The 26060-nt window shown below is 39.7% G+C and overlaps 1 protein-coding gene across 1 annotated transcript in view; it reads right to left on the bottom strand.

The window, feature by feature from the left end:
• igsf3 (immunoglobulin superfamily, member 3) overlaps window positions 1–26060 on the bottom strand; it is a 45310-nt gene that overhangs the window by 9113 nt on the left and 10137 nt on the right. Inside the window, exons 2-7 of the mRNA XM_060833593.1 lie at window positions 20318–20695; window positions 15477–15884; window positions 10546–10926; window positions 8816–9220; window positions 6837–7238; window positions 4352–4768 (exon numbers count right to left, since the gene is read on the bottom strand). Of these exons, the coding sequence (XP_060689576.1) occupies window positions 4352–4768; window positions 6837–7238; window positions 8816–9220; window positions 10546–10926; window positions 15477–15884; window positions 20318–20695 (2391 nt within the window). The remainder of the gene's footprint in view (window positions 1–4351; window positions 4769–6836; window positions 7239–8815; window positions 9221–10545; window positions 10927–15476; window positions 15885–20317; window positions 20696–26060) is intronic.

Below are 26060 nucleotides of genomic sequence, written 5' to 3'. Positions count from 1 at the left end.
GCTTCAATTCGCTCTTGCTGAGTAATAACATAACACTCAGCTTGGTCTTCATCAGCGTCATTCAGCTCCTGGTCTCATTGCAGCCTTGATGAAAACATGGACTAAATAGCTGAACCCTCGAGGAGAGGCGAGAATGACTTCTCTTAATATCAAGGCCACATTTAACCGAGTATGGCATCAAGGACCTCAGCAAAATTAGAATCAATAGGAGCTGGTGGGGCAGAGCGGGGCAGGTGCAACAAAATACCCTTTGCTGGTTGGAGTCATATCTAGATCAATAAAAGATAGTTATAATTGTTGGAGGACACAACTTGGAATGTTCACTGATGATTGAGCAATGTTCAACACCACTCACCACTCCTCAGGTACTAAAATAATCTGTTGTCTATATACAACTAGACCTGAGCAACATCGAGCTAATATGTGGCAAGTGCATTCATTCTTTACAATGCCTGGCAGTTATTGAGTTCTACAAGAACCATCACTCCTATAACATTCAATGGTATCACTATCACTGAATCCCCCACCATCCTAGAGGTTACCACTGACCAGAAACTGAACTGGACCAGCTGCATAATGCAATGGCTACAACAGCAGGTCAGATTCTGGTTATTCACCATAGAATTCTTCTTGTCGTACCTCCTTAATGCCTGTCCACCATCTACAAAGCACAAGTCTGGAGACAGTTGGAACATTCTCCACTTGTCTAGATGAGGTCTTTTCCAACAACACAAATAGTTGACACAATCCAGGACAATTCAGCCCACTTGACTGGCACCCCATTAGCTGCCTTAAACATTCATATAGTGTCACCAGTGTATAATATTGAATTGAAGTTATTGTCACGTGTACCAAGGCACAGTAAAAAGCTTTGTCTTGCGAGCAATAGAGGCAGCTCACATAGTAAATATTAGGTAAACAGTGGCAAAAACAAAAACATTCCTGATGAAGGGCTTTTGCCCGAAACGTCGAATTTCCTGTTCCTTGGATGCTGCCTGACCTGCTGCTCTTTAACCAGCAACACATTTTCAGCTCTGATCTCCAGCATCTGTAGACCTCACTTTTTACGCAAAAACAAAAACACTGGTACAGGCGAACATTAAGTGTTTGAGAGTCCATTCAGTATTCTAACAACAGTAGGGTAGAAACTGTTACGAAACCGGCTGATGCGTGTGTTCAGGCTTCTGTAAAAGTATGCTATTAAGTTTAAAGAGAGTAGAACGATTGTAGGAAATAGTAAATTTAGATCTGCATGACAAGATGCACTATTGCAACTCACCAAGGCTCCTTTGGCAGAACTTTCAAAATGAAATTCTGTAACCTCTATTAACTGAGAAAGACAAGGACAACAGATACATGGGAACATAACCAGCAATTTCCCATCCAAATATACCACCGCCTCTTCCCAGGCACTGGGTCAAAATCCTCGAACCCTCTTGCTAACAGCATTGTGGATGTGCTCGGACAATTGCAATTCAAGAAGATGGATCACAACAACCTTCTCAAAGGCAATGAGGAATGAACACTAAATGCTGCCCTAGCCAATCACAGCCTGTGAAAGAATTTGAAGAACGGATTTAGCTTAGTAGGTGGAATCTTATAATTCAGAGTTAATATCCCCCCGAGACCTGGACAGTGAGTTAAAACATTCAACATAACCAATGAAAATTAATATTCCACTATTCTGCTGTGTATTCTATATTTTTGTGCATTCTTTTTAGTGTTTCTCCACATTGTATCAACAGGGTCAGTGCTGAGTCTACAAATGATACAGAGCCTTTACACAATGTCCCTGTGCTACTTCCTTTGTTATGTTACGTGCTTCTCATTCCTTTTAAACAATGTAAATTAATTTGCCTTTATCTGCATTAGATTTCCTCCACAGATTGTGTGGGCAATCTCTTGCCAAACTGAAACACTTCTTCTTTCATTCTTGAAATGTTCGATATGTTTTTGTCACCTGAACTTTGAACAAGTGCTTTTGTATTCTGGCCACTAATGTCATAACAAGGGGTCAAACTTCAACGAGGAAAAAGTGAGGTCTGCAGATGCTGGAGATCAGAGCTGAAAATGTGTTGCTGGAAAAGCGCAGCAGGTCAGGCAGCATCCAAGGAACAGGAAATTCGACGTTTCGGGCACAAGCCCTTCCTGATGTAGGGCTTGTGCCCGAAACGTTGAATTTCCTGTTCCTTGGATGCTGCCTGACCTACTGCGCTTTTCCAGCAACACATTTTCAGGTCAAACTTCAACAACAATGATAGGGTCATTAACACGGATTCTACCTGTTATCCCCACACTCGGACTATGTTTCCCATAATTAAATCTGGCCTTTTAATTCAATTCCTTTAAGTTCCATTCGCTCCTAGACTCCAGTGAATTTTGTTTAATTTAATGAATTCCTCCAAGTCAAACTTTAAAGGTCTTCTGAAAAAGCGAAGTTAATGATATTGCAAACGTTTCACCATTTATTTGTAACATCATCAAGGAGGTTTAAAAGGATTTTCATTACAGAAATTTCTCTTTCTAAGTTATAATGTAAGGACTAACTTGAATGTACATTTCACTGTCACTGATTCAAAGTCATAGAAATTCCCATTGTAGCACTATATTGCAGTCACCACCACCACAAGGCTGTAGCAGTTCATGAAAATGACCCAATACCACTTTGTCAGCTTGTAATAGACAATATATAAGAGATTTGCAATTTCGTTGGACATTATTGTGCAGTGTATATCCAATTTTATAGTATCATTGTCAATATTTTACTTGGTACCAATGTAAGTCTTTTGGACTGTAGTTGTCAGACTCAGATATCTCTCCTTTTTGAATCATATGCACAATATTTGGTTACTTCTAATCCTGTTTCACTTCTATAATGCCCAGTTAATCTTTAAACACTATAATTGGTTATTCACCACCCCCCTCCAGCCCCCACTGTCCCCCGCCAAGTCTTTTTCTGCAACTGCTATAAGACTGGCAGGATTTGTCTTTATTTCTCTTAATTTATCAGAGAGTTCCATTTCCCACATTTGAAAATTAGTCTACAATGTTTGATATAACACAGTTAATGAACACCAAGAGTTTACTGGTGTATACTTTGAGAATAAAGCAATCAAATAATTTTCCTTTAAGTTATTCCAAAACTTTAATCTTTTAAGGATCTAAGCTTGGATTAATAAAAAACCACAGAACAATCAGGGTGAGTCCCTTGTCTACCACTATGATGTTATGTAATCTCTGACTCTAGAAAGTGGAGCAGTGACTATTATTTATGCAGCACAGACTGACAGGAGCTATGTGAGCAAGCAGGAGTGTGCCACTCTACAGCACTATGTGAGCCTAAATTTAAAGGAGATGGAAGGGCCCAAACATAAATTTACAACTTTTCATTTAAGCCATGAACTCATCTGATTTTCTCATCGCTCAAGCGATTGAAGTCTAAGAAAGAGGGATAGGCACTCATTATATGACCTTGAGCAAGCCATGTACTACTATCCAGAGTGGACCAGAAGGTTGAGTTCAAGTTCCACTTGCCCCAGAGTGTGTTATCACATATCCAATCAGATTGAATAAAAATAAACATCTATACAACTATCCTCGGCCTGTTGGTGCCTGAAATTAGCTGCGGTAGTGGTGGGAGAGTATTAAATCGAGTCCATTGGCAGACCGGTTTTTTCATCAATATTTTGAAAGTGCTGCAGCCATCTAGGATTCATAGAACACCTCGAATGTGGAAACAGGCATTTCAGCCCAATAAGTCCACACCGACTCTCCGAATAGCATCCTGCCCAGGCCCCATTCCCCACCTCTATTCCTGTAACCATGCATTTCACATGGCTAACATACCTGATTTACATATCCCTGGACACTGCAGAGCAATTTAGCATCACTAATCCACCTGACCTGCACATCTTTGAACTTTGGGAAGAAACTAGAGCACCCAGAGGAAACCCACGCAGACACGGAGAATGTGCAAACTTCACACAGTCGCCTGAGGCTGGAATCGAACCAGATTCCCTGGTGCTGTGAGGCAACAGTGCTAACCACGGAGTCACTGTGCTGCTCATATGAATGGTGAAAGAGACAGAGGTCAGGATTTTTTTTTTTAAAAAGCAGGCCTAATAAGAACATATCCAAAATGGAGCAGAAGTAGACCATTCAGTCCTTTAAACTGTGCTATCATTCAAAAATGCCATGGTTGATCTGGTTGAATTTCAAATTCCACTGGAGGACCTCTGAGTCACTTACCAAACAAGAATCTAACTCTGTCATAACTCATAGCATTCAACAAATACATTGTCGATTGTTCTAGTGCTGCAGTGTTTATGAGAAACGTAGGAAACTTGTTTACCTGCTGTATGCACTTTGACAATTGTCATTGCTGATGTATTCTCTCCCACTTTATACCAGATGTTGTTGGGATCCAAAAGCCACTCCGTTACATGGCAATAGTAATTTCCACTGTCATTCATATCAGTTTTCAGTATCATTAACTTGTACACATCACTAGAGGGCTTCTCATCCTGAAATTTCATTTTCTTCTGAGAATTAGTAAGCAATTCTCCATAATACTGGACAATATTATTACGATCAATCTCCAGAAGATTTTTCCCTTTCACGTTTGGTCCTTGTGTCTTACTGAAGAGCCATGTGACTGAGAATTGAGAATCGTTTTGAGTTCGAGCTAAAATTTTACATTCAAGTTCAGTGATGTCATTGATCCTTCTATGTATTGTGGTAACTTGCTTAGTAAGCTGCAAGAGACAAGCTAGAAATGGAAAAGACAGCCTGTCAAAATAATTTCACAGTATTTCTTTGCAACATCTAGTTTCAAGGTGATATACCATGGAAATCAGTCAATAGCTAACTACTAGTTTTGTTATATAAACTCATCCATGATTTATAATGTAAGAACACCAAAGATACTGTAGTTATGAACGCATGGCATTAATGATCTTATCATTTTTGCATTCATGCTTTTAGTATAAATTAATTTTTATCCAGTTCTTTCATGTAATTGTCTTAGTTCTATGCATCAGTGAATTAAAATATCAGGTTATCTTACTCTTCGTTAGTTCTCTCACTGTTCAATTAATGCCATTTTAATTAGGGTCATAGGGTCACAGAGACGTACAGTATGGAAACAGACCCTTCGGTCAACTTGTCCATGCTGACCAGATATCCTAAATTAATCTAATCCCATTTGCCAGGACTTGGCCCATATCCCTCTAAACCCTTCATATTCATATACCCATCCAGATGCCTTTTAAATGTTGTAATTGTACCAGTCCCCACCACTTCCTCTGGCAGCTCATTCCATATATGCACCACCCTCCGTGTGAAAAAGTTGCCCCTTAAGTCCCTTTAAAATCTTTCCCTCCTCATCTTAATCCGATGTCCTCTAGTTCTGGACTCCCCCACCCCAGGGAAAAGACTTTGCTTATTTACCCTATCCATGCCCCCTTATGATTTTATAAACTTCTATAAGGTCACCCCTCAGCCTTTGACTCTCTAGGGAAAATGGCCTTAGTTTATTCAGCCTCTCTCTACAGCTCAAATTCCCCAACCCTGGCAACATTCTTCTAAATCTTTTCTGAACCTTTCATGTCTCAAACATTCCTCCTACAGCAGGGAGACCAGAATTGCACAGTATTCCAAAAATGGCCTAACCAATTCCCAGAAGGTACAGAAAGACAGCAAATTCAAGGGATAATTCACAGATTTTGAAATGTAATATGAACTGAATTCCTTTCTCATGTCGTCAGATTCAATGTAATGTTTCATAGCAGAATACATACAGAAAACCAATATATGTTAAAATACAGATTTTCTTTTAAAGAAACAAAACTGCACTTTAGCGTAAGGTTGACATTGTATTACTGGCATAATACAGTATCTTGTTTGACTATAGTACTTCAGACAAGTACAACTAACCTAATTTTCCAAGAATCTATTTAATTAGGAAGGACATGGGAACAAGAGGAGGCCATTCAGTCCCTTGAGCTTGCTCAGTCATTCTAGATCCTGCCCCATCATGTTCCTTAAAGCCATTTTCCCACCCTAACTCCAATCCCTTTTGATGTCATTAACATCTAGAAATCTATTGATCTTACTCAAAATGTGAAATTCCACAGCCCACTGGGTTAACGAGTAAAATTACCTCTCAACCTTCTAAACTAAAATATCTCAATTTCTCCTCACAGCTTAGTCCTGCTATTCCAGGAATCATTGTGGTGAATCCCTACTGTACTTTTTTTTTGGAAAAGGTATTCTTCCTGACATAAGTTGGTTACAGATGTTTGTGATGTCGTTTTGTGTGCTCACTCATTGAAACCAATGGTGGAATTAGTCTTTTTATTGATGTTCTTCTAATGTCTATTTATCACTGTCCTAACTACAGGTCAGCACTCTGAAGTACTATGGACAGTTTGAGCTTGTAATTCTAAAAAAATGCACTTTTTTAAAAAGAGGGCTGAGTCAGCCATAAATGGCTGTAAATTAAGTGGCTGCTTACAGAGAGAGAAGCCCATAGAATTTCCCACTTAGAGATGCAAAGAAATTTCCAACAAATAACAAAGGGGCAAAGAGGCAAGTAAAAGCAGACTAGACTGTGGTCTCTTGTGACTACAAAGATAGTAAGGTACCTAAATAAAAATTGAAAGAACAACAGATGCTGGAAATCAGCAACAAAAACAGCAATTACTGGAAAAGCTTAGCAAGTCTGGCAGCATCTATGGAGAGAAATGAGAGTTAATGTTTTGGTTCCAATGACCCTTCCTCAGAACCCTCAGTTCCACTTTGATGTTGTAAATATAAAAAGTAGCCTGTCACTTTACCTGGGGGTCTGACCTTTACTTCCAGGATGTTTGATGTTCTGCTGGCTTTTTGGACCCATTTGTTTGCATTACGCCTTCCCCATAATTCTGCGATGCATAGAAACTTTCCAGCTTCCAATTTGCTGGCCCTCGAGACACTCAACCGGACAGCATTGGACACAGATTTCACCACAATCATTTTTCCTTTGAAGTTCTCTGCCATGTTCCCCCACTTAATCGCAGTATCATGGGTGAAAGTAACAAGATTGTAGCTGTCATTAGAATTGGCTGGTTGGAATTTCCAGGTTATAGATGCTGGCACATGGGTGATATCTACCGGCCTAATGAAACATTGGAGTTCAAACGTACCATAGTACTTCACGGTTGGAGTCCGGGTGATTGCAGTAACCTGAAAGTTACTTTCTACAAACACAAAAGAGAAAAATCAAAGACTGTCAGCAGCTCTCTGAGACTTGAGAGTACAGACCATCAAATCCCAAACTGTATCAGTTGAATTAAATCAAATCGTAGTGTTCCCACAAGGGGTAAAAAATTGTTTGCAATATTGTGGTATCAATTTCCTTTTTCAATATTTTAGAAACAGCACAGGTCTGGATTCACTGGACCAGAACAATGCTCTTTTGTTCAATTCAATGACTTTTTGAACAGTGAAACCATGGTTTTCGCGATAGGCAGATTCCAATAGGCAGCTTGTCTGAAAGTGGGAGTGGCTCTTTTAATTAATTCTAAAACTTTCCTTCGCAGAACCATAAAGAGCAGAGGTAGATCAGGCTGAACACCCGTCCTGCCAGTTACCTGTTAATTGCCAGATCTTCTTATGCAATAGCTGTTCGGTGCCTCTTTATATCTTTATCGGGTCAATAGGAAAGCTAGCAGCATTAACACTAGACCTGGTGGTTAACATTGCTGTGGCTGACTGCTACCTCTACAAGTATGGAAACAAACTCACTGAAATAGTTTATGTGAGGAACCTGCTCTGAGTTATAATACAAACATGCAAGAAGGTGTCACACTATAAGAGTATCACTGAGCCAGTAGGCCCCTTGCAGCTGCTCTGTCATTTGAACACAAAACTGATCTGATCATGGACTCAACTGAACATTCCTGTCTGCTTACTATGAACTTTGATCCCCTTGGTAGCCAGGCATCCATCTAACTCGGTCTTAAAATTATCCACCACTTCCAGTGAAGAGAATTCCACAGGCTTACAATCCACCGAGGGATTAAAAAATATCTCCAATTCTCCATTTTAATGGGTAGCCCCTTATTTTCAAAATTCATTTGTGTTTTTACAGATTCTCTGATCTTAATGCACTTCCATCATTTTCTATTCAATTACTTCCAATATTTAACATCTGAGGTTTTGTTGCCATCCATTCAATTAAACACATTTCCTACATGAAACAATGTGGTGGCTCAATCATTTGTGGGTTCAGTATTCAGCATCATGGGCCAACAAGATAATCCCGATGCCTTTCCTGTCCGAGCTGCACAGAAGTGAGACAGAGTAGAAGAGGCCAATCCTGGATTATGGGCAATTATTTTAAAGATGTCGGGTATGTAAGAGAAATGTTCACCCCTCATCTCTCACAAATATTCTCACCCACCTCTTCAGCAATTAATCAAAAGTTACTCATTTATTCAATGTGGCATGATGCAAGGAGACACCGAATGGAGCTTACTTCAAAATTTATAAATAGGAAGACTTTTTTTTCCATACACATTGCATTTTGCCATCAGCTTAATCAGTGAACTTAGAATGTAGAACAATACAGCACAGGAACACGCCCTTTAGCTCATCGTGACTGTGCTGACCGTAACCGTGAAGGCAATGGAAATTCTTTTATTGACTGCGGAATGCTGTGCCTTGATTATGATAGAATAAAGGCCATCCTATTAAAAAGTATCCCTTTTGTCTAATTGTGAATCATGCAATTGATTAAATGAAATACCACAATATTCAACACTGAATTACTTACCAAGGGATTTGATAGTTACTGCCTTTTTGTCACTGAAATATTCTCCAATAAGGCGCCAGTTTCCATTAGATTCTGCTTCCCATTCCATCACTTTGCAAGCATACTGTCCTTGATCTGAAGTCTGAGCATTATAAATGTCCAATGTGAAAGAATTTGATTGCACTCGTGCCATTCTGATGTCATTGCTGATCACTCTCTCCTGATAAGGTTGGTAAGTAACCTGAATACCAGCTTGGTCCATTCCAATGACATCATTGTTTTGGTTCTGGTTGTTTGTCATTTGCCAAGTAATAGAGAGCTGCCCATAGGCTGCACTTGCTGTATGAATATCACAGGTAAACTGAATGGAATCACCTTCCAAAACCTCAGTCATACTACTGTCGATTATGACTTTAAGGTTGGCTTCTGTAAAATGACAAGAACAGGCATAATGTGAGAGATATAAGGAGGCTACATTTGGAAAAATGTAAGTTCTGGGTTTAATCAAAGATGCTAGCTGACACAGTGAAGACTGAGAGGTTTGTGAATATCAGCAGATGATAATAGCTTACATTTGTGTAGCACACTTTACAGAGCAAAACTATACACAGCACTTAACAAGAACCTTCAAGACTTCTCTTGAATGATGAGAAATCGGGAAAGGTAATTAAAAGGTTTGATCAAAGAAGTAGGTTTCAATAATCATCTTAATAAAACAGAGAGACAGATAGAGATAGCATTTTATGGAGAACATTCTAGACTATGACAAGAATTATGTGAACAATTACATGAAGAATTACGTAAAGATCATCCATCAAGTTTACAATGTGGTTCACTTACACTTGCTACGAGCGACACATATTCATATGCGGGGGGGCTGTCTCTGCAAGCAAAATGACACATCTACATACAGCACCTTTCCTAGCAATCAAAACCTTGGGGGAGCAACACCACCCTGCTACATTCCCTATAGCAACATCGCAACCAGAGTCAACTTGCCAATTTTCAATTTCAGTCAGCACCCTATTTCTCTTCTAGTATAAATTGTTATACCTATTAAAATGGAGTATACTTGCATCTTCGCTACAAGAAAATAATAGCTTTGAGAGCATTCATTTTTGAGCCGGTTTCCTTTCTATGCCTGAGATGATCTCATTGTATCTTGGATTTCTAAATTTCATGGAAATTTACAGATTTATAGATATTAAAGATATTGGAGATAGTACTGGAAAACAGTGTTGAGATAAAAAACCACCCGTTATCTAATTGAATTGCAGGCTGTGTCAGTGCTATCCCCACATCCTTGATATCTTTATTACCGGTATCTAGAAATCTATAAATCTCTGCCTTGAAAGACTGAACATCCACAGGCCTCTGGTGTAGAGAATTCTAAAGATTCCTCCTCATCTCAATCCTAAGTAGCCTCTCTCTTGCTTTAAGACTTTGATATCCAGTGCTAGACTCCCCAACCAAGGGAAACATCCTTCCTGCAGCATTTTACCATCAATCTTTGTAAAGGTCTTGTTTGCTTCAATGAGATCACCTCCCATTCTTCTAAATTCCAGAGAATATAGACACAGTCTCTTTACTCTCTTCTCATAGAACTTTGCCAGGGATCAAGCTGGTGAATCTTTGTTCCATTTTTTCTATGGCAAGGATATTCTTAATTAGACAAGGAACCGTGACATAATACAGCTCCTAATACCTTAATCGCTAGCAGAAACAAGAAAATTTATTTGCAGGTTTCTTACGTGGTCGATGAACAGTGATGGTGATCTCCTTTGATTTATTAGTTGAGAATGCTGCAGATGAGACTTTCTCACTCTCCTCCGCCTGACAGTAATAAGAGCCGCCATCTTCTGCTTGAATCTGATACATTTTCAGAACATAAACCCTCTCGCTTTTCTTATGGACCACCACCTTTCCCAGGCTCTCTCTCATGTTATAGTCCCCATGAAAAGATGGTACTGCATTTGGTCCAATCCGGATTATCTCTCTGTTGTTTAAGAACCAGGCAACAGAGAAGAAACGTTCTGGGAAATTCTGAGCTTCAACTGTGCAGAATATTTCCAGTGAGCCTCCTACAATAATGTTGACTTCAGTGGCTTTAATCAGAGCAAGAAACTGGTTACCTGTGTGAAATAAAATGAATATCATGACTGTGTCAGTAAAAATCAAAGTGAGCAAATTTGACAAATTTTAGCCGGATAAAAAGACCTCCATTTCAATTCTGACTTTAATGTAGACCCGAGAAAATAAAATTATGCAAAAAGATTAGAAGTATGACTGGCTTTGCACTGAATCTGCTTTAATGGAGAGATTGCCAGAGAAAATTTCCATAGGTTGCATTGGTTTCTTGATGGTCTAGGGAGATACTTTCAGCATAATTACTTGCTTCGTTTTTAAAACAAGATCTGCTAAATTTCTCAATGTTCTTCAAACTGTTACTTAACTTAAATGGATCTAATTTATCTTTCCTATTTGCTTAAGAATCCTGAGGGCATAGAGCAACATACCTTCATAACTGGAGAGGGGTAATGGAATGTGCACAGAGATTAAGGGATCAAAATGAGATGGAAGCAAATGAATGTAAAATTCAAGCTCTATAATGCCTCCTTATCAAAATTCAGAGACTGTCACCAGCTCACTACTGGCAGTCATCCAAAATGAGTCAACAAAGGTACTTATTACATCTGCCTTTAAGTGGTGCACCCTGGACCATAAAGGTTACTTTTAAATTGTAAAATGGTCTCTTTGGTGTAAACTGAAAAGTGCCATTGAAGCTGAAACTGATCACATCAGCAATTGAAGCCTCATGAAGGTTAAGAGCAGTGATTCACTCTGTGCATTAACATAATACTGCCGTTCATCAAAAGGTCAGTGATTCAAACTTCAACAAAAGCCCTTCAGTTTGTACATCTCAGACTGCTTTTGCTATAATTAACCTGTCTTGTACATTATTGTTTCTTATGATCTCCTGTCACTGCCACTTAGTCAGACTCCTAGCAAACCATTCAATAGTTGTCATCGAAAAGAACAGTATAGCTGAGAGCAGCGTAAAAGAGGAAAATTTGGAATTTAATTAACATACATATTATATCTACGCATTTGTTTTGTTTATGTATGTATAAATGCAATGCAAAGGCATCAAAAGGGAGGCTCCAAAATAACTGGCTGCGGTATCTGCAATTTTTTCCCCACAAACAATATTACCTGCACACATATGAATGTTTACTTATACTGAATTTGAACAAAGACTGAAATCTGATTTTGTTCAATTGGACTGCAAAATCCAAATGTGCTCAGCTCTTTCACCTAACTCTGTGTTTTATTGCAGATACCAGATAATCTTTGATCCAGCTGCCAGCGCATGTAACCATACCTAAAAGTTGCCAACTGGTTTAATCTGAAAACAAACTGGATGCATGAGTAACCTATCTGCTGACTCCTCAAAGCCTGTCCACCATCTGCAAGACACAAGTCAGGATGGAATACTCTCCACTTGCCTGGATGAGTGCAGCTCCTACAACATTTAAGAAGCTTGACATCATCCAAGACAAAGCAGCTCACTTAATTGGCAGCCCAACCATCACCGTCAACATTCACTCCCTCCTGACTGAAGCACAGTGGCAACAGTACCATCTATGAGATGCACTGCAACAACTCAAAGGCCCGTTAGCCAGCTCCAACTCACATTTATCACATGTAGGACATGGGCAGCAGCAGATACATGGGAATATCACCATCTGCAGCTCTCCTTCAAACCACTCATCATCCTGACTTAGTATTACATCAGCATTCTTTTACTGTTAACGTCCCTCACTCACAGCACTGGGTGTACTTACACCACACGGACTGTGACTGTTCAAAAAGACTGCTCACTATTGTCTTCTCAAGGGCAATGAATGCAAGCTGAGCCAGTGACAGCTGCATCTTGTGAATGAATAAAAATAAGTTAGAATAGTAGCCAACTGGCACTAAAGAATCAGAGAAGCCCAGTCACTAGGATGTCTATAGTGGATTCTAATGCCTATCAAAGCTCAATGAGATAATTAATTGAACCTAATAATGTTATAATTTTCTAATTGTAGTCTAAACATCCATGGGAGAAACATTCCTGTCTCTATTGCAAGTGTTTCTGAAATTGGTACCCACTCTATGAAGGTCACTACCATTATAAACCAATATACAAGGCTGCAGTTGGGTGGATGATGGATTACTTTACCCAAGCCATCAACTATAGAATACTGGCAGATTACCAGTGAATATATCAATTCTTAATGCTCAGAATGAAAGCATCATTTTTAAATAATTGAGGGGTCCAATTTTGCTATTGAGACATAATGGACAATCATGGTCAGACTGAAGCTTTTAAGATACTGGAAAGAGGATAGAATTGCAACTATCCGAGATTGAGAATACACTGAATTAATGGAAGATTAATCAACATTAGCTAAATTCCTTAGTCTTTGCCTTCATATCTATGAAATATTGTCAATGAGATTCTCATTTGCAAGCTCTATTATACTGCTGAATGTTTATTCAAAGTTTTTGCAGGTTTAGTTTCAACCAAAATGTGTTTTTACTTGATCATCAGTTAAGGTGTCTCGTAGCCAACCAAAAGCTGGGCAGTAAATCCTCAATATTATATTTTAGCTCCATTGTTATATATCAAGCTTCTGGTAATATTTTTTAACCTAGTGATACAGCAAAATGACCAGTCCTAGACCAGCCTGATCAATAGACTGAACGCAGATTTGTTGAACAGCAGTAATGACTCACTCCATAGTAATTGCTGTCCTCATCCTCAATATCAAACTTTACCAAATGTTTGATTATTCTGATTCATGTTGTTTTTCTAACAAATGCATCACGTTTTATTCAATCCTCAGTTGTTTTGCTTTTCTCGCCCACTGATGTCTTCAAACAGATCGCAGACTTTGAACAAAACCAGCTGAGAAATAATTTGTTCCAAATTTGCCTGAGATATAAAAATATTTACATTGTCCCTCAACTCAAAGAGGGCAGCCCACCACATGTATATATTCACATGTATAAATGTACATACATAAACAGTCCAACAAGGGCAGCATGGTGGCTCAGTGGTCAGCACTGCTGCCTCACAGTGCCAGGGACTGTCTCTGTGGAGTTGACACATTCTCCCAGTGTCTGTGCAGGTTTCTCTGGGTGCTCCAGTTTCTTCCCGCAATCCAAAAATGTGCAGGTAAGGTGAATTGGCCATGCTAAATTGCCCATGGTGTTAGGTGCATTAGTCAGGGGTAAATGTAGGGGAATGAGTCTGGGTGAATTACTCTTTGGAGGGTCAATGTGGACTTGTTGGGTCAATTGGTCTGTTTCCATTCTGCAGGGAGTCGAAGAAAATTGCATTTCAACTAATTATTTTCTCCTTTCCCAGTTCAGCAGAAGCAACTTGACAAGTGTATTTTTTCGAATGGATGGAATCCCACTACAAATTAACTTAGAAGAATTATCCTGAAACAATGCTAATCCTTGATTTTTTGGTGTAGGCCTCATTTAAATAACTCCTGCAATTCCAGTGGATTTCTATCTCCATCAAGGATGAGAGAATGTGGGCAGCAATTAAATAATGCCTACTTGCTTTGAGGTAGCTGAAGACAGAATAGTTTCTCTCAAATTGAGTTGAGTTAACTTGGTAAAGATTATAATTGTTACTTTGCTTCCTCAGAAGAATTTAAATGTTAAATCTCAATCCTTTCTCCATAGCAGTATGAACCATGCTTTGCTTAATTTTCTATACAAATAATAAGAAATATTCATGTAATACATTGACATGCTATATGAATTGACAAAACCAGAATTGAATAGATATATTTTTGAGGTATCTGCTGGAGAATGACATTGGGAATTGATTGAGTCCACCAGGAGCCAGTTGAATAATTCATGAACAATTTTCATTCTGTCTGCCCCAGATGCAGTTAATTCACAAACTAAAATTTGAATTTATATTCTGAATGTCTTTCCAGATTGTAGGTATCAAATTGAGCTGGACCTTTATGTGATACCTCAGTGAAAACATATGCTCCTTTTCTACAATACTATCTCACAGTCTAAATACTCTTGTGATCGTTTAGTATCATTGCCCCTTAGAACAACAGCTGCATCAAGCCCCATCTAAAACTCTGGGTTTCTTCTGTGCTGTTACATTCCCCCCAGGTATTCAGAATCTCTGTAGCAACTTATAACCTTGATAGGCTAGTGAAAACTGCAGCCCTGCAATCCTGCAGCAGTAGCTAATTTCTTGGACTGCTGTGGACCAAAGCATCCTCTCAGGCACTTGCAAAACCAGAAATCTACCTCCATCACATTGTTGAGAGCTGGCCGTAGAATTACAACAGGAGTCTGTTCTTACATGACCTGACTTCAGTTCAAGCTTACATCCAATTGTGCAACATTTTCCTTTTTGTGTCTATCTTGCCTTTCTAGTAATAAATCTTGTGGTAATGCCAGTAAAGTAGACAGTGAACATGCAATTTCAAGCCTTTCGCAACTTCACTACACATTGCAAAAGTTTGTACAGGAAGTTCAGCAGGATATTGCTGAAATTTATTCAGCATGATTTTCTTACTACAATAGTTGAAGCATTCATGTTATGAAACTGTAGCTGTGAAAGGAGATAATTTTTTGTAGTTACGGGTCTTACCTATGCTCTTAACATTCACTGTGGTACCTTCAGTATTTTTACTAGACAGGCCATACCAGGATTTGTTTAAGTCTTGAATCCACTCTGCACCTTCACAAAAGTAATCGCCCTGATCTGACATCTGTAGTTTAGAGATGGTGAGTTTGAATGAAGTCACACCAATCTTATCTAGTCGTACATCTCCTGATGTCTGTCTCTGCTTATATGAATCTCCGGAACGTAGGATGAAATCTTTTGTTAGAGAGATAACTGTGAGATTCTGATCTCCCTTCTGTATGTACCATGTGACAGCCACATGCGTGTGCTGTGATGTTTCTTTGGATACTTCACAGAGCAGTTCCAGGGAGTCACCTTCAACTTTATCCAGGGTCTGGGGTGCCAATGTTGCACTCAGCGTGTCTGGAATTACTGTAAGAACATATATGTTTTCAGTATGCTTTTCAGGTTGGACAATAGACAATCATATTCAGTCTACAACAAAGCAATACTTCCACAATCTTATTTGTCTTAATGGTATCTTAACACAACCAATATCATCCATACTTATCAAACTTATCCTCAGTATGACATGAAATAAAAACATGGAAAAGCAAATTACAAATCTAATACTCTACAGGACCCAGTTGCCATAATAAATTAAAGTCCTTCCTGACTAGTGTTCGAATCCACATGGGATACAAATAATGAGAGTGAGTTTTGATAACATCACCCAGGAAATGACATCACCAACCCAAAGAAACCCAAAGATATAAATAGTAAGCAGGAATTTTCAGCATTGCTTCGCCTGAGGCCCACTGAAGACATTACGTAGTAGGGTGACGAAACATCTGGAAATGAACCTTTCAGCTCAGCAAGCAAACCTACTTCCAAAACAGGTAAATGAGGCTTTGAGCAGAACATTTGTACACTGTAGCATAATGTATTAAAATTCTTGATTTTCTGGCCATCCCCAATAGATGGGCAGCACGGTGGCATGTGGGCGGCACGGTGGCAAGTGGGTGGCACGGTGGCACAGTGGTTAGCACTGCTGCCTCACAGCGCCTGAGACCCGGGTTCAATTCCTGACTCTGGTGACTGACTGTGTGGAGTTTGCACATGCTCCCTGTGTCTGCGTGGGTTTCCTCCGGGTGCTCCGGTTTCCTCCCACAATCCAAAGATGTGCGGGTCAGGTGAATTGGCCATGCTAAATTGCCCGTATTGTTAGGTAAAGGGTAAATGTAAGGGTATGGGTGGGTTGCGCTTCGGCGGGTCGGTGTGGACTTGTTGGGCCGAAGGGCCTGTTTACACACTGTAAGTAATCTAAAAAAAAAATCTAATAGATCAATAAATTAGATGACGGTATTATATGTTATTATACTATACACAAATAGATGGAAACAGCCACTGATCCCTCAGCAATATTTGACTAGAATGGGAGTGGCCAGAAAGGGATTCTATTCCCAAAACTATTGTGTGATCCCTGCTGGCAAATGTATAGCTTTTGGTTTTGAATTAGCTTGTGCAGTCTGCTAACACTGCTGATTAGGGGAGCAATTCTGACTTTTTCAGTCAGTCTAACCTATTTGTGACTATTTCCACAGCATTTTGGTTATCTCTTAACTGCCCTCTGACCAATAGCTTTGTACCAGGGATAAAATACATATCATAAAGTGGAGAGATGAGAAAGAATTCTGAGGTTGTTTTGCTGAACTTATCGAAGATTATAGGGACACTTGACAGAAACATTCAAACACTTCTGGCAGTTTGATAGAGTGAATGAAGAGAAACTGAGTTTATTCAAGGAACAGCCACTGTGTGTCCTTGATAAGTATATATCTGTCAGACAGGGAGGAGGTTGTCGAGTGCAGGAGCCATGGTTTACTAAGAAAGTTGAATCTCTTGTCAAGGGGAAGAAGGCAGCTTATGTTAGGATGAGATGTGAAGGTTCAGTTAGGGCAATTGAAAGTTACAAGGTAGCCAGGAAAGACCAAAAGAGAGCGCTAAGATGAATGAGGAGAGGACATGAGAAGTTGTTGGTGGATAGGATCAGAGAAAACCCTAAAGCTTTCTTTACGTATATAAGGGATAAAGAATGACTAGAGTAAGAATAGGGCCAATCAAGAAATTCTAGGAAGTGTGAAAATAGATAAATTCCCTTCGGCCGGATGGGATTTATCTAAGGATTCTCTGGGAAGCAAGGGAGAAGATTGCTGAGGCTTTGGCTTTGATCTTTCTGTTGTGATTGTCTATAGGAATAGTGCCAGAGACTGGAGGATGGGAAATATTGTTCCCTTGATCAAGAAGGGGAGTAGAGACAACCCTGGTAATTATAGACCAGTGAGCCTTACTTCGGTTGCGGATAAAGTGTTGGTAAAGGTTATAAGAGATAGGATTTCTCATCATCTAGAAAGGAGTAAGTTAATTAAGGACAGTCAGCACAGTTTTGTGAAGGGTAGGTCGTGCCTCATATACCTTATTGAGTTCTTTGAGAAAGTGAACAAACAGGTGGATGAGGGTAAAGCTGTTGATGTGGTGTATATGGATTTCAGTAAGGCATTTAAATAAGGTTCCCTATGGTAGATTACTGCACAAAATACAGAGGCATGGGATTAAGGGCAATTTAGTGATTTGGATCAGAAATTGGTTATCTGAAAGAAGTCAGAGGATGGTGGTCGATCGGAAATGTTCATCATGGAGATCAGTTACTAGAGGTGTACCGCAAGGATCTGTTTGGGATCCACTGCTATTTGTCATTTATAAAAATGATGTAGATGAGGGATAGAAGGATGGATTAGTAAATTTGTGGATGACACTAAGGTCAGTAGAGTTGTGGATAGTGCTGGAGGATGTTGTAGGTTACAGAAGGACATAGTTAAGCTTCAGAGCTGGGCTGAGAGGTGGCAAATGGACTTTAATGCAGAAAAATGTGAGGTGATTCACTTTGGAAGGAGCAACAGGAATGCAGAGTAGTGGGCGAATGGTAAGATTCTTGGTAGTGTAGATGAGCAGAAAGATCTCAGTATCCATGTACGTAGATCCCTCAAAGTTGCCACCCAGGTTGTTAGGGCTGTTAAAAGCTAACACACCGTATGCTGCTTTATTAGTAGAGGGATTGAGTTTCAAAATCATGAGGTCATGCTGCAGCTGTACACAACTCTGGTGCGGACTCACTTGGGAGTATTGCGTACAGTTCTAGTCACTGTATTATTGGAAGGATGTGGAAGCTTTGGAAAGGGTGCAGAGGAGATTCACTAGAATGTTGCCTGGTATGGAGGGAAAGTCTGATGAGGAAAAGTAGAGGGACTTGATACTGTTTTCATTAGAGGAGGTTGAGAGGTGACTTAATTGAGACGTATAAGATAATCAGAGGGTTAGTTCAGGTGGACAGTGAGAGCCTTTTCCCGAGGATGATGATGGCTGGCACAGCTTCAAACTGAGGGGTGATAAACTACCTCTGACATCTGTCCAATGTCTCTTTACTCAGAGTAGTAGGCATGGAACACACTGCCTGCAACTGTTGTAGACTCACTAACTTAAAGGGCATTTAAGTGGTCATTGGATAGGCATATGGACAAGTATGGAATAGTGTCAGTTCGATGAGCTTCGGATTGGATTCACAAGATGGCACAACATCGAGGGCCGATGGGCCTGTACTGTGCTGTAACTGTCTAAGTTCTGTGATTTCAGTGGCAGTCAGTAACCAGAGGAGAGAGGTTGATGTAATTGACAAAGGAATCGGAGGTCAGATAAAGAAACATTTTATTTTGGAAGGAGCATGATATTATCGTCATCAGCTTCATGGAAGTGTGATGGAAGCAGATCCAATACTAACTATCAACAGAGAATTGGAGAAATTGCAGTGTTCTGAGTAAAGAGAAAAGATTAATTGAATAGCTCTTTCAAAGAGTGTAGAGCCAAACATATTCCGTCTGTGCTGTGACATTCAATGATTCGATAAATTGAACCTATGATATCTAGGGCTCAGTATCACAGGAGGAATTTCCATCACTAACTAGGCCAAGGGATGTTGCAATCAAAAAGCATTTTGAATATGATAAACAATGAAATGCTTGATTGGAAATATTATTACCCCTATACCACATGAGCAAACTGCTTATCTAATTCAGTTGATAATGAATGCACTTCCCCTTTTATTCACTTACCAGCAAATCACAAAGAAATATGTTTACCTATAAATAAACAAACTGCATATACAGTAGAATTACATGGTTCATTTCTTCATGCTGAATAGGAAAAAGCAAATCTGTATATTCAACAAAACAGGTTTAAAAAAGATGTATTTCTAGGTGCTACATGCTTGCACTATGAGCTCAATAGAATTTTATATTTGCAATTCCTTTCTGAAAAGGCAATTGAAGAACTTTTGAATATTTTGAAGGCAGAGGTAGAAAGATTCTTGATTACTAAGGGAATGAAAGACTGTCGGAGTTTTGCAGGTTGTAGATTAAAGGTTAAAATGAGACCAGCCCTGACCTTATCTCATGGCAGAACAGGCTTGAAGAGCCAAGTGCTCTACCGGTCTTCCTTTATCATACTTTTGTATGTTTTGTATGTCTGTCCATATCTATATAATTAGATCTCCTAATGGTGCATTAATCTAAATGCTCAAAAGGTGTATAATTCTGCATTGCTTTGAATGTAATCAGATTCATATTGGCGTGTTGAGACCTGGAAAGGATTGATAGTACTTATTGTTGCATTTTCAATAGATGATAATTGTAAACAGAAGCATGTTTAATTGGGTGCTGCCATCTTTCTGATATTTTCAATCAGAACTCTGAAGTTGATGATGAGCAGATAAAGTACAACACTGAGAAAAGAAGAATGCTTGAAAAACCCACCTGTCAAGTTCGTTACGGCACTGTAGGACCCCCAGTACACGTCGTCTGTGCTCGGAGTGGCACACTCATATGTCCCTTCATCACTTTTCTGCAGCTTTGTAATGTGTAACAGCACAGAGTCTCCTTTCAGCCTCTCGATGTAAATCTCATTCTTCTGCACTCTTCCTCCAAACACAGCATAAGAGAACACAGGATCATTCGTGCTGATAATCTGGATTTTCAGTGTAGGCTTGTCTGGACGAAAGAGGGACCACTCAAAGTTCTGCTGTGGTGACCCCTGGTACCCACTCACATCACACTGGATGGTTATGTGGTGTCCTTCAGCCCGGACTAGGGGCCCTTTTTGTACTTTCACTCGTCTTTGAGCACTGCATGAGTCTATATCAAGATAGAAAACACGAGACATTTTCCTTGAAATATATTCTGAACAAGCTAATCTGAAGACAGGAAAATTTAAATCCAGTATTTATATAAAGATTATATTGGCAGATGAGGACTGGAAACCATACTAATGAGAACTAATGAACACTTACTAGCTTTTCACACTATTCTCAGGGACCTGGTTGAGCAGGACTGTGTCATAACCTTCTTCCCAGACCTTCAGAGGTCACTTGGCTGGATGGCGATGCTAACAGTATGGGTTCAATTCCTGCACCAGCTGAGTTTAGCACGAAGGATGTTCCTTCTTAGCCTCTCCCCTTGCATGATGTGTGGGGACTCTCAGGTTAAACACCACCAGTCATCTCTCTCTCTCTCTCTCTCTCTCTCTCTCTCTCTCTCTAATGAGCGAGCAGGACTACGATGAAGTTGTCTTTAATCAGACCATTTGACATCACTGAAGATGCAGTATATCTATTCGCCTAACAGCTATTAATCCCATATATTACAATATTCAGTTGAGGAAGTAATATCAAAACACAGGAGTACCCATTAAATGGCTCACATAGGCAGTTAAACTGCATTATATTTACTGGTGGACAGTCCTTAAAACAATCACTTTACACTTAGTGATGAAGGATTTCTCTTGGGTGGAATACTGTTGGTGAACAAATCCAAACAGCAACCTTAAGTGAGGATGAATAAAGGGAATGACAGAGGCATGAGGGAGGAGCTGGGTAGAATTGACTCAGAGGAGCCTAGCAGGAAAGACAGTGGAACAGCAATGGCAAGAGTTTCTGGGAGTAATTCAGGAGACACAGCAGAGATTCATTCCAAGAAAAAAGAAGCATGGTACAGGGAGGATGAAGCTACCATGGTTGACTAGGGAAGTCAGGGATAGCATAAAAGCAAAAGAGAAAGCAGTGGGAAACCAGAGGATTGGGAAGCTTACAACACAGGGCAACAAAAAAAGGAAATAAGGAGATAAAAGATTAAAGATGAGAGTAATATAAAGGAAGACTGTAAGAGTTTCTTTAGATATATAAAGGACAAAAGAGAGGCAAAACTGGACATTGGGGTGCTGGAAAATTATGCTGGAGGGATAGGAGTGGGGAAGGAGAAAATGGCTGAGGAACTGAATAATTACTTCGTGTCAGTCTTCATGGTGGAAGACACAAATAATATCCCAAAAGTTCAAGAGGGTGAGGGGGGCAGAGCTGAGTCTCGTGGCCGTGACCACAGAGAAGATGATATAAAACCTGAATGGCCTGAAGGTGGATAAACCACCTGGACCAAATGGACAACACCCCAGAGTTCTAAGGGAGATAGCTGAAGAGATAGTGGAGGTGTTAGTGGTGATCTTTCAGGAATCACTAGAGTCAGGGAGGGTCACAGAGGACTGGAAAAAAATCACTAACATGATACTCCAGTTTAAAAAGGGAGCAAGGCAAAAGACAAAACATTACAGGCCAATTAGCGTAGTCTCGGTCGTGGGTACAATCCTGAAATCCATTGTGAAGGATGAGATTTCTGAATACTTGGAAGTGTATGGCAAAATAGGGCAAGGTCAGCATGGTTTCATTAAGGGGAGGTCATACCTGACAAATCTGCTAGAATTGTTTGAGGAAGTAACGAGCAGATTAGACCAAGGAGAGCCAATGGATGTGATCTACCTGGACTTCAAGAAAGCCTTTGACAAGGTGCTGCACTGGAGGCTACTGAGTAAGATTAGGGCCCCTTGGTGTTAGAGGTAAGGTCCTAGCATGGATAGAAGCTTGCCTGTCTGGCAGAAAGCAATGAGTGAGAATAAAAGGGTCTTTCTCAGGGTGACGGTGACAAGTGATGTTCTGCAAGGCTCAGTGTTGGGACTACAACTTTTCACTTTATACATTAAAGATCTCGATGAAGGAACTAAGGGCATTCTGGCTAAGTTTGCAGATGATACAAAGATAGATAGAGGTTCGGTTAGCATAGTGGAGGCAAGGAGTCTATAGAAGGATTTGCACAGGTTAGGAGAGTGGGCAAAGAAGTGACAGATGAAATGCAACGTAGATAGATGTAAGGGAATGCAAATTGGTAGGAAAAATAGAGGCATGGACTATTTTTTAAATGGGAAGAAAATTCAGAAGTCTGAAGTGCAAAGGGACTTGGGAGTTCTAGTCCAGGATTCTCTCAAGGTAAATGGTAGGTTTGGTCAGTAGTTAGGAATGCAAATACAATGATAGCATTTATTTTGAGAGGACTTGAAAATAAAAGTAGGGATCTACTTTTGAGGCTCTATAAGGGTCTGGTCAGACCACATTTGGAGTATTGAGCGCCGTTTTGAGCTCCATATCTCAGGAAGGACATACTGGCTCTACAGCGTGTTCACAGAATGTCCGTTAGAATGGTCCTAGGAATGAAAAGCTTAACACATGAAGAATGTTTGGGCCTGTAATTGATGGAGTTTAGAAAGATTGTTGGGGTGGGGGGGGGGGGAGGAAATGAGGAGGTGAATATAATTGAAACACACAGAATATTGAATTCCCTGGACAGAGTAGATGTTGGGACGATCTTTCCATTGGTAGGAGAGACTAGGTCCTGAGGGCACAGCCTTAGAGTAAAGGAAAGACTTTTTAGAATGGAGATAAGGAGGAATATCTTCAACTAGAGAGTGGTGAATCTATGGAATTAATTGCCACAGAAGGCTGTGGGAGCCAGGTCATTGAATGTATTTAAGACTGAGATAGAAACATTCTTGAGTATCAAGGAGATCAAGGGTTATGGAGGAAAGCAGGAGAATGGGGTTGAGAAACTCTTCAGCTGTGAATTAATGGCAACGCAAACAAAATAGACTGAATGGCCTAATTTATGCTCTTATGTTTAAGATCTTATGAATAAGCAATGGGTTCTTACACATTTAAATTGTTTAATCTGACAAAATAATTAGTGAAAAAATCTATGGGGAATCTTTATGCAATTGCTATTAGGATTTGGAACACTGTCCGATAAATAAATGAATTGCTTTTTAAAAGAGGCCACCACTTGTCTTCCTTCAATAAATAATGATCTATGAATCCACTTTTGTGCTATTTCAGCTTGTTTATTTGAGAAGATGTGATAACTGCTAAAATAGTGCACATTAGAGACTTCAAGATCCTCACCATCAGATGTGGAAACTGCAGTCAGACATGGAAAACAACTTGTGTTTGCGGCTACACAACTTGCATACAGATGCAAAGAATTACTTTGAATAACAGCGGAGAGCAGATGCATGGATTGTGATGTGCACACTAAAGATGCAGACAGAATGCATACCTTATGCTGTCTTCTAATCATAATAATAATGATGTGCTATCCAGCACTGAATCCTTGACTGAATGTACACTACTGACCTGTTACAGTGGAATCCGTGAAGTGGGGAATTGTCAAATATTTGGGATTTGAAGTCAACTGCAGTGCTCACAGCTAGCCTGCCAAGAATTGTACTGTAACAGATGTCTCCTGCCTTTCTTTTCTTATTTCACTTTCTCTTCCTCTTCCTCCTGAGGTCTTTGTTGAACTCTGTGGTAAAGGCTATGGACTCATGATAGCCAAGTTGTTAAAATTTCAGTGGAGCTCCAACAATGGGAACACTTACTGGTGAGCTCCTTTGGGCAGCAGTATCACTGCTTCAGTCATCTTGTGTACTTGATGGTGTCCTTATATCAGTTTGGTTCTGGTTAGGTGCATGCTAGCTAAGTGTGGTTGGATAATAGACTAATAACTTAAACAGTGGATCTGGGCAGGAGCATGTATTAAGGTTGCAGGCACAAGACTGTATTTGAAAAGGACATCCATTATGAATTAAGCTGTGAAAGGAGGGAACACATCCACATTGCCTGTGGAAAAGGAAGAAATATCCATTTTGCCTGCAGAATTTTGGGAACCTCTATTTTGGTCACAATGAAGAGGAAAGCCCCCCCCCCCCCCAGAAAACAGTTATATAACATTATTATTTAATATAATTTAAAACTTCCAAAAAAGGGAAATGAATTGATATTCTAAACTGTTTAAAAGCTAAAAAACTAAGAAGAAGTAGAGGGCATAGGTTTAAGGCAAGAGGAAGAAGTTTTAAAAGGGCCCTATGGGGCAACTTTTCCACAAAAAAGGTTCTGCATGTATGGAATGAGCTGCCAGAGGAAATGGTGGAGGCTAGTACAATTACAATATTTAAAAGGCATCCGAATGTGTATATGTAAATGAAGGGTATAGTGGGATGTAGGCCAAATGTTGGCAAATAGGACTAGATTAATTTAGGGTATCTGATCAGCATGGACGAGTTGGACGGAAGGGTCTGTTTTCATTCTGTACATTTCTAGGAGTTTTTGACTGAGATAAAACAGCGTTGCAATTTACAAAAGTAAAAGTCTTCAAAGGGAAACAAAATTCACAGCAGCATAAAGATACTGTCAAATGTGAGATATTAAGTAATAAGAATAAATAATCACAATAAGAAGACACAGCAAGAAAACTAATACTGCATTCAAGACTTAACTTTGTTTGATCACAGGGTCGGAGAAAGTGAGGTCTGCAGATGCTGGAGATCAGAGCTGAAAATGTGTTGCTGGAAAAGCGCAGCAGGTCAGGCAGCATCCAAGGAACAGGAGATTTGACGTTTCGGGCATAAGCCCTCCTCCAACATCTGCAAAAAAAGAACCTGATCTCCAGCATCTGCAGACTTCACTTTCTCCTCCCTGATCACAGGGTTGGACAGCTTGGGTCCACAGATTTTAAGGTATAGAATAGTTTCAAACTTAACATTAAATCATATGCTGAACAAGTAGGTGGTTGTATTCAATAGTACCTACTGCTGATGATATTATAAATCATCAAAACATGAAAAGGCATGGATAAATTTGTTGAAGATCTGAAATCTTTTGACAATTACTTTAACTTTAAAGAGAAAAAAAATTTGAAACAGCGAGATTTAATAGAAGAGTTCAGCAATCAGGGGAATCATCTCTATGAATTATCTCTGCCTCTGGAACTTTGAAATCAGGATTCAAAAGAGATTAGATTAGATTTCCGACAGTGTGAAAATAGACCCTTTGGCACAAAAAGTCCACACCAACTCTCCAAAGAGTAACGCACCCAGACCCATTTCCCTCTGACTAATGCACCTAACACTAAGGGCAATTTAGCATGGCCAATTCACCTGACCTGCACATCTTTGGACTGTAGGAGGAAACCAGAGCACCCAGAGGAAACCCACGCAGACACGGAGAGCCTTACAAAAGAAATCCTAAGGGAAATTCATGATCCAAATAATTCAAATTTGACAGAACTTGTTTATGTCAATGGCCCCCCTTTTTTTTAAGATTAATTCAGGCTGATTGTAATTATT

Source organism: Hemiscyllium ocellatum, chromosome 12, assembly GCF_020745735.1.
Source record: "Hemiscyllium ocellatum isolate sHemOce1 chromosome 12, sHemOce1.pat.X.cur, whole genome shotgun sequence".
In the NCBI taxonomy this organism is placed as follows: domain Eukaryota; kingdom Metazoa; phylum Chordata; class Chondrichthyes; order Orectolobiformes; family Hemiscylliidae; genus Hemiscyllium; species Hemiscyllium ocellatum.
Note: the sequence above shows the minus strand (reverse complement) of the source record. Positions and strands in the feature narration are given on the sequence as shown.